The sequence below is a fragment of the Pinus tabuliformis genome, chromosome 7, assembly GCF_031772625.1.
Source record: "Pinus tabuliformis cultivar Carrire ecotype Pingquan chromosome 7, CPIR1, whole genome shotgun sequence".
NCBI lineage: Eukaryota > Viridiplantae > Streptophyta > Pinopsida > Pinales > Pinaceae > Pinus > Pinus tabuliformis.
Genome location: NC_142293.1, coordinates 1,265,483,975 through 1,265,496,509, shown reverse-complemented (window position 1 = coordinate 1,265,496,509; position 12,535 = coordinate 1,265,483,975). Strand labels below are relative to the sequence as shown.

At 37.4% G+C, this 12,535-nt stretch overlaps 1 protein-coding gene across 1 annotated transcript in view; it reads right to left on the bottom strand.

Moving 5' to 3' along the window:
* Positions 1-12,535, bottom strand: part of LOC149252027 (tRNA/rRNA methyltransferase (SpoU) family protein) — a 425,400-nt gene that overhangs the window by 262,314 nt on the left and 150,551 nt on the right. The window contains 1 exon segment of the mRNA XM_089459645.1: positions 2,886-3,145. Coding sequence (XP_089315771.1) covers positions 2,886-3,145 — 260 coding nt within the window.

The following is a 12,535-nucleotide window of genomic DNA, read 5'->3' as shown; positions in this document are numbered from 1 at the left end:
TAGAGGAAGTTGTTGTCAAGGCGGATTTCTAGCCAAGGAATCCAGATCAGTGTTGCAGTTGCACAGACGATTGGAGAGGGGCAACTTGACGAGTGGCAGAAGGATTTCCAGGAGGGAAATCGGGACTCAGAGGGAGTCCAGAAGAGAACTTCCAGGCCGGAAGTAGAGAGACTCAGTAGGTGTCAAACCAAGAACTTCCAAGCGGAAAGTAGAGAGACTCAGTAGGAGTCGAACCGAGAACTTCCAGGTAGGAAGTAGAGAGAATCGGAGGAGTCGACAGAAGAGCAATGAGATGGCCATGAATGGGATGAGAGATCTAGACAGAGCGTCCAACTTTGTGGTCTAGAAGGCTAGGATCTTGTCCATTCTAGACAAACATTGTATCAAGGGCTTCGCCTTGAGAGTGATGGCTATCCCAGTTGACCCTGTAGCTATTGAAAGGTACGAGGAGGCAATGGCTAAGGCAAAGTGTATCATCCTTGATGAGGTCAAGGATCATGTAGTCCCACACATTGCCGAGAAGGAAACGGCAAAGGAGATTCTGACATGTACAAATAAAGATATGAATTTATTTATATTATGGATAAATTGTCAAGGTCAGCCAGCAAGCAAAACAGGCATTCAAACCCCCAACTCATCCTCAACGTTGCATATAAAAGGAGACCTGAAGTCATTTTGATCATCATCTCATCTCAGATCTCTCTCTCTCCTCTTATGATTGGGTACACATATCTGGGCAGTTGTCTCTCACACGTGGGAAGGAAGAAGTATGAATTTCTGTTTCAATGCGTTGACCGAGCTGCAGGATTATTGTTTGACTGTGTTGACCTCAAGCGTTGACCTATTTTGACTGTGGTTTGGCTAAGGTATCTCTGTCCTAGCAGGCCACAGATGTGGGCACTAAAATCGAGGCAATCTGACCTCTTCATTGACCAGCGTTGACTGCCCTAGGGCTGGCCGCAGTTTGAATTTCGTTGACCAGTCTTGTCTGGACTTTTTCGGACTGTTTTGGGCTTATTAGACTTGTTGTTGGAGGCCGAAGTTGACTGGGTTTGACCGAGCTGTTTAGAGGAAGAATTCTGCCCTGTTTGACCAGTGTTGACTTTTCTGGTTAGGGCTTTTTGTTGCTATCATAAATTATCAGATTTGTAAATTGTATTATCTCTCTCTCTTTGCTGAACTATTGAAGAATATAAGAAGAATTGATCAAGGGATTCCCCACATTGGGGTTTGTCCCTGGTTGGTGCCACATCTTATGTCCTCTTGTCTTGGCTTATCATCTATTGTTTATGTTTATGTTCTATCTGCATTTTACTTTCATGTTGATGTGATTGTTAAACTGGATATTGATATTGGGCTAATAAAGAAATTGAAGTAAAATTTCTCTTAATCATAGAACATACAATTGTTACCTAAAATTAACATAGTAGCAGTCAGGACACAGGAGGCAAATGCATCATATTGAACACAGTTGAAGAATGTACTAGTGTCGGTCTTCATAGTTGTATTTGAGTCATGATGTAAAAAGAAATTTTATTGTAAAAGAAAAATTATTTTGAAGCATTGGTATCATGCTCTTTCATTTATTTTCTAGGTCATAGCCTCCATTAAAGGCTTCTAGGTTTTGTCTTGAGTTATGAGTCATATCCACATTTATTAGACCTTTTTTAGGCATTTGTATCATGTACAGAAAATTATTTTTGAGTCAAAAGTGTCATTTGTCACCTCCTCACCAAGTCATCCCTACCTTGATGAATTCGACCCAAATTAGGGCTATTCGACCCAGCAAAAGCAGTATAAATATAAGACGAATTCGACTCATTTGAAACACACTCAACAAATTCGATCTACAAAAGAAAGAGGATGAAACAAAAGAGCGAATTGCAAGTTGCAGGGGCCAAAATCTCTGAAGCAGTTGCAAGCCTGAAATTTTGTAGCTGTGGGGGGCGAAATTCTGGATTGAAGCTACATTTGAGAAGCTGACACTTGGAGACTTTGTCAGAGTTCATCTACTTGAAGAAAGGGTTGAGTTGGTGATTGGAGGAGGTTTGTGTCTAGGTCAAAAGGGTCTTGGATTGTCTCATTTGAATCTACTAGTGGAAGAGTTTGACTGGGTTTTCCCCTTGATAGGGGTTTTGCCTTGGCTGAGTGCCTATATCTTGTGTTCCTTGTTCCTATGATCTTCACGCACTTTTGATTTGGTAATTGCTTGATGAAAGTTAACAAAATAAAGAAGAAAAGGAAGCCAACACACATCATAAGTAATTATCAAGAAAAAAGGAATCAAACCCTAATATCTACATGCCCTGATTCTCAACACCTATCACTCAAACAAAATCTTGACTCGACATGCTAAGTTTTTTGTATCTTATTTAATGCTTAGAGGGTGATATTAATGACGAAAATCCCAATATAGGCAATGATTTTGACGATAGGTAGTCATTTGTTGTTGCATGATTTTTTTGGGATGCTAGAGGCTATTTAGAGCCTGTTTGTTGATGTATTTTTGGTTTAGAGACGGATTGCACTCAATGCTATTTTGGCCATGTGCACCCTTACATACTATATAAATGAGAACTTTTGCTTATTTGTGCATAAATGATTTGGATTCATATGGATACATCTGATTATACATGTTTTTCTTTAAAATTTGAATCTTTTGTGTTTTCGGTCGACCGGGTTTTTGGTCTGGCTTTTTCACTGGTTCCAGTCCAGTTCCGACTAGTTTTTGGTTCAAAGGGCTTTCAAGTTCGGTCATCGGTTAGGTTTTGATAACATTGGTCAAGACCTCATAAGAAGTATGCTAAAAGCTAGCCATGTGTCATAATTACAAATCATACATGTCTCAATTTTCAATGTAATAGAGATACAAAGAGGAATCTTACAATGAGTATTTGTGAGATTTGATTCTCTTCTAATATCCCAAAGCAAAATATTCTTGCCCACCTCTCCGCTTCAACACGCCATGCATCCAATTCTTCATCATCATAAGAAACAATGGAATTAAATTTCTGAGGTTTTAGAAAGCTCTCAGCAAAGTTGCACAAGTTCCTTGCAATCCAGTCTTCATTAGTGGAAAGAGGTTTATTTGAATACATGGTGCCCTGCAAACTAAACCAGCGCATAATTTTGGAATGCAAGACTCCTGCAAATGAATATATTGAATCAACATTAGCAGGTAACAAAATAACAGTTTCATCATAAAACACCAACTAGTACAGTGCAAGAATAAACACAGAAGAAAAAAGGATTACAAAGAATACACCCTTTAACCAGTAAATGAAACTGCTCCTTTTATGCAATCAGGGATTAGAAGTATCCTCTAGGAAATATTTCAAATGCAAGATTAAACAAGACTTTGAGTACTTAATCCATCATTAGTTCTTCATGCACAATAATAAGTAAGAAAGGATAGCTGGAAGGAGTACATTTGATGATTGATCCAACATCTCCTAGCTCAAAGCAGAATATGTTTACATAACCAACACGTGTAATATGCAGCGTTGTTGCTTAGTACCTACCTCTTATGAAAAAAGTAATCAATGGCAATTATTGAATGCTTGAACAAATTCATAAATTTAATAATGAAACACATTTGAATACGATGAAGGGAAGTAAGGAAAATAATTAATGAGCTAGATAACCTTGGAGCAAAATAGATATAAGTGCATGATAACTTCGGATGAAACATTAGCCCCAAGAACATCGTTTGTTACAAAAGTTAAGAGTTTATTGAAATGTGCGTGTGCACATTTTATGCCATATTTAGCTTATGGGACCAAATAAGAAGGAGAAATTACAATGTCTAGTATCTTTATATTAAATAATGTGTATATATGATATAAATAAAATAAAATAAAAATTTAAAAGCTAATTATTGTAACAAACTATTTATTTAACTTTAAATTTATACTTATCCTAATTCAACGGCAAATAAATAATCTATGGTAGAATTTCTATGTCAAAAAAATCAAATTGATATGAAGTATCATGTGTCATCTTAATCGCATGGCAAAGAATTCATATGTAATAAAATCTTTAATATAAAAAATTACAATGTCTAGTATAGTAAAAAATTAGTTACACTAAGGCTCAAGTGTGAGTGCAAAAGTTCCTAAAAATATATATATTTTTTTAACTTATGATTAAAATTGTGAAGACAAAAGAGAATCTTATTTATTTTAGTGTTGACTTAATTTTTATTTTTTATATTGCATCATGATTTAAAATTGAATTGTGAAAATAATATAGGTAAAGTTTATTGAGGAAAATGATTGAGCCAAGTCCATTCAATAATAAAAAATAAAAATAGATGAAGAGAATATAAATGATGAATGGGTTATATATATATATTAGATTTGATTTGTTGCTCAACATGAAGGAGATGTGTAATTTCTTTTTATACTTAACATGGTGTTGACATGTGGTGTGTGTGTATCCATTTTAACCCCAAATCTGTGAAGAATCAAAAGGGATCAAATTTGTCAAGTTCAAACATATTTTTAAATTTTGCACTTTACAAAAGTTTGCATCTCAAAAGATTGGATCTCTATCAACATTTAATAAATTAAGAGTAAAATTATATCTATACCAATGTTAATAAATAAATAGTTAATTAATTATATCACAACAAAATCTAATATTAATCAAAATAATTTCCAAATACTAGTGCGAAAACAGAGAAAGGAGACTAGGAGTTAGTCTTTTAAATATTTTTCATAAGGAGACTCCGAGTTAGAATTTTAAATATTTCTCATATTAAGTTATCTTAGCTTCTCAAAAATAATGGAAGTTTAAATACAAGTCGAAGTGTATGTGCATATTAAAAAACAAATAAATTTCTGTAAGGCATGCATTGATTATCGTGTTTTTCAATCTGGCACTAGCCACAAGGCTCACAATTCATTTTCATTCATTAATACTATTCTTTACTGAGTGGGATGGACTGCATTTGTGTTTTACAAAAAAAAAATGTAGTAGTTTTATAATTTAAAATATTGAAATATTTCTTACTAAAAGAGTTGGTAAAAATTGTAATAAAAGAGTTGGTACAGATTGTAATGATTATAGTCCAAATGTCAATTTTATGTATTTTTTTCAAATTTATATTTATATCTATTTTTTATTTCTGACAATTCAAAAACAAACCCCATAAAAAATAGTCAAATCAAGAGTCGGTACAAATTGTAATAAAAGAGTCGGTGCAGATTGTAATGATTATAGTACAAATGTCAATTTTATGTATTTTTTTCAAATTTATATTTTATATCTATTTTTTATTTCTGACAATTCAGAAATAAACCCCATAAAAATAGTCAAATCATTAATTTTAACCAATCAAAAAATAGGATTTTTGAATTTCAAAAATTTTAAAAATATTTTTAAATTTTAGAAAATTCATTTCAATACAATAATTTATGATCAACTTTATAAAACTTTATAAAAAAAATTAAAAAGCAAAAAAGTCAAAAAGCTTTGACCAAAAAACTATTGCAATATGAACCTGCCTGTCGGCAGGTATAATAATGGGAGGACCAATGTCAAGTAGATGCCCAATATATACATATATGATATATGTGTGTGTGCCCTGTGGATGCAAATCACCAGGAGAAGGGTGCATGCAGTCGATATGTGTATCATAGTTTTAAAAACCGTTCCGGTCCAACCGGTTACCGGCCTAACCGGCCGGTTGGGAGGCTCACCGGTCAGAACCGGTGAAAAAACCCGGTTTACAGCACCCTTTGCCCGGAAAATTGCCCTAACCGGTAAAAACCGGCCGGTTTAGGGCAGAACCGGCCGGTTTATTGCTAACCGGCCGGTTCTGTCCTAAACCGGCCGGTTTATGGACAAGTCAAAACAGATCCAAGGAAGATAGTCAATGCTGGTCAGAAATGTGGGGCCAACTTGTCTTCTACGAGGCTGACTTGGCCAAAGTCATAAATATTAAGTTTCTCCATTAATTTGCTAACGAAATTCTGACCGAAGCTGCCAATCTTCAACAAGATTGACAGTTCTATGATCTGACTGATCATATTCTTGTGAAATCAACCTCTTGATACATGTCTTTTATTCCAAGCCTTGAAATTTTTTAAGAATGATGCCAAAGCAAAATCTTTAATATTGATTAAGGTCACTGTGGGTAAATCAAGCCATGATGCATACCTTTCATTTGCAGACTTATAATTTTGTTAGACTCATTTATGGCTGTGAGTTATGAGATGCTGAGCTACCCATCATTGTAATGTCTTTTGCATGGAGATCTTAGAGTCCTTCAAACTATGAAATGATTTGTATTTCAAAAAAGCACAAAATAAATCTCAAAGAGAAATGAGGTACTTGACAGTGCAATTCAAAATCTGTTTGTAAACTTCACGACGGGCCTTCTTTAATATGTTTTGGACTTTGATTTCTGGCTTTGTTTCAATGATCTTTTTGTAGGTCTGCATTCTCATGACTAATTCATTACTTCTTTCCTGTATAATAAATTCTTGTCATGCATCTTCGCTTTGTGATTGAACCTTTTATTCCACAGGTTGCTGGCGTCAGTCCATCAACAAGGTGTCATCAATATGTTTTAAATATCTTGATCAAGTTCTGCTAGAAAATATCTGCAACAAGGCCTAGATTAGGCCCTTTTAGGAGAGTTCAGATTACACAACAATATTACAGAGATCTGGCTTTGAACTTCTTTCACGACTCAGTCTCAAACACATAGGTAACTCAGACCTTACTCTGACTTGTGCTGAGGCATCCTCAGACTCTGAACCAGATGATGTCTATGTAGCTCCTGATGATGATCCTGTGTCTACTGTCTAGTAGTGGTGATGGACTTGATGATTGATCATGTGTACACTGTAGACTTGTAGTAGGCCAATGGCCTCATAGCTTGCAGCATTGTTTTTGGACTTTATAGGCCATTTAGAGCCTCATTTCTTATGTATTTTGCTATTTTGTCGATGATATGTATTGCACTCGGTGCCATTTTGATATATTCACCTTTGCATGGTATATAAATGAGCAAACTTTGCATATTTTGTCTCTATTGGCTTGGAATCATGGTTTTACATCTTAAAAATAGTTTTGTTTCATTAAAAATTAATTATTTAATGTATTTTTTAAAAACTGGTTCGTTTAGACCAAACCAGTCCCGGTTAGACCGGTTCCGGTCGGTAAACCGGTTAGCTAGGTGGACCGGTTCGGTCACCGGTTCCGGTTTTAAAAACACTGATGTGTATGGGCTCTTTACGTTATATTCATGCCATTAATGTCAACCAGTAAGGCAGTATTTCATTTTTCCTCTCTCCAGTTCTCTTTTTTATTTACATTAGGGCACATTCATCATTCATTTGCTGCCACTGAATGTGAGAAACTTGTTTGGGATCGTTTTATATCCTTTGGCATTTTTGAGAATCCGATGGCCAGCAGAGCTGTCAACAGTGAATCACTAGGGATTCTATGATCTGACCAGGACTTTTCAGGGCAATGTTATGTATATATTTAGGTTATAGCATGCCAAATTGGCTGCAGCTCTAGTTCAGGCTTTTAACAGAAGTGACCAGAAAGGAGATCAATTTCTTAAAATAAGAACTTGTAAAGAAATCTCTAAAAATAACTGTGGATGATAATTATAGGTAACATTCTTTAGAATATTTTTTTGCCATATTTCAAAACTGAATTCTCTTTGTTAAGTCTGTTTGAGAATGCTTGGACTAGGATTTCTTCTTTCTAGGTAATACCTAGGAGTTTTATGTTGAGAAATACATCATGTACTATTAATGTTGATTCTTGTTATGGCTGTAATAAAACTTTATATATCCTACACAATGTTTATACGCTTGTCTTTTTAGATGCAATTACACCCTAGACCATTTTGATGTACAGTAATATAAGAATCGATTAAATGCAAGTGAGGAGGTTCTTCTATGATGGATTGCTTTCCCTGTCCCTAAAACACAATTATAAAACAAGATTGTGAAAGAGCTAGAATGTAATGCACCTACCTCATTGCTATGGAATAGTGGGGATCAACCATCCTTCTAGACCCCTCAAGTGAGGCAATCTAGTATACCTATTGACCAACCTTTCAAGCAGCCAAAACTCACATGACCAATGCCATTTGGCATTCATGTACATCACCTTGTTGGGAGCTGGGTTCATTGACTTGCAGCTCTATCAACTTCACCATATCAAATTTCAGTGATCAACCAACCAATAACGAGCATCTATGAATGGACTACCTCAATAAAACAATCAGAAGAAGATTTGCAAAACCCTGAAAAAGCAATGTGACAAGAAGATCTACTAAGGTAATAGATCAATAACAATATTAGCAATGTTCCACGGGGACACGTCCCCCAGGCTAGGGGATGCACTTCTTCCCTCCCCCACGCTCCCGAGACGGGGAAACTCCTGGGGAAACGTTTCCCCACGTCCCTGTTTTTGAGGAAACTCGGGGAAACTCCGGGGGGACATTTTTTTGGTGACGAAATGCATCTCTCTTGTGGGAGGGATGGGGGGACGCAAGAGGGACACAAGGGGGATGCCTAACATCCTCCCAAAATTTCTAGTGCCTATATCTAGCATCCCCCCAAAATTTCTAGTGCATATAGCCGAAAGCATAGAATTCCAATAGTAGAGATAGCTAGCCTTCAGTGTAGGAGGAGCAGTCAACCCCTTTGACATCAATCAGGGGACCCGAGAGGGCGAAGCAAACCTTACGAGATGTTGGGGAGCATGTTGAGCCTCCCAGGACCACTTTCAGGGAGAGCAAACCACTAGAGAAGTTACCAACGTACATGGCTTTGATGACTAGCATCATAGACTCGGAGCCTTCCAGCATTGAGGAAGCAACCAGCTAGCAGATGTGGAGAGATACCATGGTAGAGGAACACAACTCCATCATGAAGAATGATGTCTAGGAGATTGTGCCGAGACCAAAGGGGAAGTCAATTGTCACTTCTAAGTGGATTTACAAGGTAAAGCATGTAGCAAATGACAATGTGGAGAAATTAAGGCCAGATTTGTGGCTAATGGGTTCTCTTTGAAAGAGGTAGTAGACTACAAGGAGACTTTTGTTCCCGTAGCATCATTGAGGAAGAAGTCTACATCGAACAGCCACAGGGGTTTGAGGTCCATGACAGAGAGACACATGTATGCACACTTAAGAAAGCCCTATATGGAATCAAATAGGCATCCAAGGCTCTGTATGCCAGGATTGATAACTATCTGTAGGGCATACACTTCACCAAGAGTAAGGCAGATCCTAACCTATACTTCTTGTTGGTTGGATCTTAGCCCCTCTTTTTGGAGTTATATGTGGACGATCTCATTTTGACAGGTGCAAAGACACTGATTGCAGGTTGCAATTCAGATCTAGCATCAGAATTTGAGATGAAGGATATTGGGTCGATGCATTACTTTCTAGTACTTGAGGTTTGGCAACAACTGAGAGAGATATTCTTCAAACAGGAGAAGTACACTCTAGAGATCCTGAAGAGATTCTGGATGGAGGACAACAGACTAATGGCCACTCTGATGGTGACTAACCTTAAGAAGATTGATTCTTTAGTTTCAAAGTTGGCAGACTCCAAACAGTACAAGAAATTCATTGGTTGATTGATATATTTGATCAACACTCGACTAGACATCAGCTTTGTTGTTAGAACCCTGAGCCATTCATGGTGGAACTTGTTGAGAAAGCAATGCATTGATTTATTAGGGTTTTGATTCCTCTTTTTGATAGTTACTTGTGATTTGTGTTGGCTTCTTTACTTCTTTATTATGTTATCTTTCATCAAGCAATTACCAAATCAAAAATGCATGAAGATCGCAAGAACAAGAGACACCAGATGTAGGCACTCACCCAGGCAAAATCCTTCTCTAGGGGAAAACCCAGTCAAAATCTTCTTATATAATCGAACCAAGTCAAAGTGAGACAATCCAAGACCTTTTGACCTAGACAAAGACCTCCAATCACCAAGTCAACCATCTTTCCAAGTAGATAAACATTGTTAAAGTCAACGACAGTAACTTCCTTCAAAACTGCTTCAATCTGGCATTTCAGCCCCCTGCAACAGAAAATTACAGACTTGCAGTCACTGCAGAAATTTCAGCCCCTGCAACTTGCCCAAAAACCCTAGAAAAACTCACACGTGTGAGAGAGAGATGTCCAAAAACTTCAATTTTTATCTTCCTTTGATTTGTCCTTCTCTCTCCTTGACCTCACACTCTTTTACTTCTTCTTCCACTACAGATCGAACTTGTTGATGGATGGATGCCAGATAGGTCGAGCTCTTCTTCTATTTATACTGCTTCCATAGGGTCAAATAGACCCAATCTAGGTCGACTTGGTGAGGACGTGACAAATAAATGTTTTCACTCAAAAATAATTTTCTTTACATGATACAAAAGCCCAAGAAGGGTCTAATAAATGTTACAAAGACTCCTAAGACTCAAGAAAAAGCCTACAATGGAGGCTTTGACCTAATAAATAAATAATATGAGCATGAAACCCATGCTTCCAAATAATTTTCTCTTACTTCTTTTTCAATTTTACAATATATACATAATGACAAAGTACAATATCAATTATGAAGACCGACCATAGTTACATTTTCAACACTCCCTTTTAACTAGGGAGGTATTCATAATTGTACAAATAGGCACAAGGATGAACTCAAATTGACATGTTCACAGAAAAGTTTTAGAATATGCAATGCAAGGGATACCCTAACTGCCAAGGTATCCTCCCAACAGGGACTGAGGTGTCATCAAGGCAACTTCCTATATATGTACCATCAAGCTACAACTCTAGTATCATATAGATACCATCTAGGCCTCCATGCCCTTACACCAAACCTCACAGGGATCTAGGTATCAACACTAAATCGGAGCTCCACAAGACCAAGATACCCCCCCATACTGGGATCCAGACATCACAACATGAGATCTCAATACTAACTAGTCCAAGTTGTCCTCCCAAGTACCATCATCCGGGCAATTTTATGGTACTTATCTCTCCCTCTCAACCAAATTAGAGACATCCACCAATCCAAGCATGCTTCTAAAATAGATTAAATTCTTGTTGGGAAGATATTTCGTCAACACATCAGCTACTCGATCATCTGTCAGAACATATTGTAGCTTTATGACCCCATCTTGTACTAAACTCCTAATGTAGTGGTACTTATTGTTAGGATATTCCGACACATAGGATATAGTTAAGTTCAACTTGGTCTAGTATAGAGTTAGGTATAGAGTTAGGTAAAGTGTGTTTCTTTACCGTTGTACATTTTGTAACTTACAATCCGACGGTCACAATATGTAGTGATCCGACGGTTCATTCTCTCCTCGGTATTACCGACACTTGATCCGTGGCTTGACACCCGATTGGTCCATGAATTCTATTTAAAGCGCATGGAGGGCCATTTGTAGGGTAATCCGTGCATGAGAGAAGCTTATGTAAATTTTCATTCTTTGATTAATAAATTAACTGAAGTGGCTGCGTTGGCTCAGGCCGTGGACTGTTTCCCTCTTTGAGGGTTTTAACCACGTCAAAAATACTGGTGTATTGATCTGTGATCTGGTTGTGAGCGGTGTCCTTTTGGTGTTCTTTCTGAGGAACTTACCCTGTAAATTCCTACATGGTATCGGAGCTATTTGAGGGCCGCGTCCGTTGGTGATCCAAATCTGAAGCCGGTAGAACTGCATCTAACTGTCGTTTCCTAGATCTGTTGTTTCTGACTGCTTTCGGGCCGAGAGGACTGCTCTGTTGTGTTCGGAGCATCTGTTCCAGTGAGGAACCCCTTTCGTTTCACGCGAAAAGGTTTCCGGTAGCCCTAGCTACGTCATTTTTAAGATCTGGAGGTATACAGTGTTTATTTGCAGTTTACTGTTATTTTCTCTCTGCTTATTTCGGTTTCGGTTTATTTAGCTTTTTTTAAACCGGATCTATACCTTTCATTTCTGCGTATGCTCTTTGCCCTGCGACTTTGTGCGATCTGGGCAAATCAGAAACAGAAAGGAAGGATTTTTCTCATGCGTATGCTCTTTTCCCTGCACCTTAGTGTGATCTCGGAAAATCAGAAACATTGAGAAAAATATTTAGTTTTTCGGCTAAAGCTAACTTTGAGCCGCAAGGTTCATTTTTGAAAATATTTAGTTTTTCGGCTAATGCTAACTTCGAGCCATAAGGTTCGTTTTCTTTGCATGTCCGTGTTGGGTTTTGTGTTTTTTGTTTTGTAGGGAAAAAGAGCTTTCTCAAAGCAAGCACGCAACCCAAAGCCCCCCCCCCCCTCTCTCTCTCTCTCTCTCTCTCTCTCAAATTTTTTGTATAGATCAATTGGTTCAAAGCTATTTTAAGAGAGTAGAGGTCTTGGGTTCAAGTCTACATTTTGTGGGGGCAGACTTTTTCATTTCCGCACATTCCCGCACTTCGTCGGCAACTTCAACAACTTTTTTTCAAAAAGCCATAACTTCTTCATCCGGAAGCCTTTTTCAGAGCCGTTTTTTTTTAAACCAGACTAATTTTTCGGGA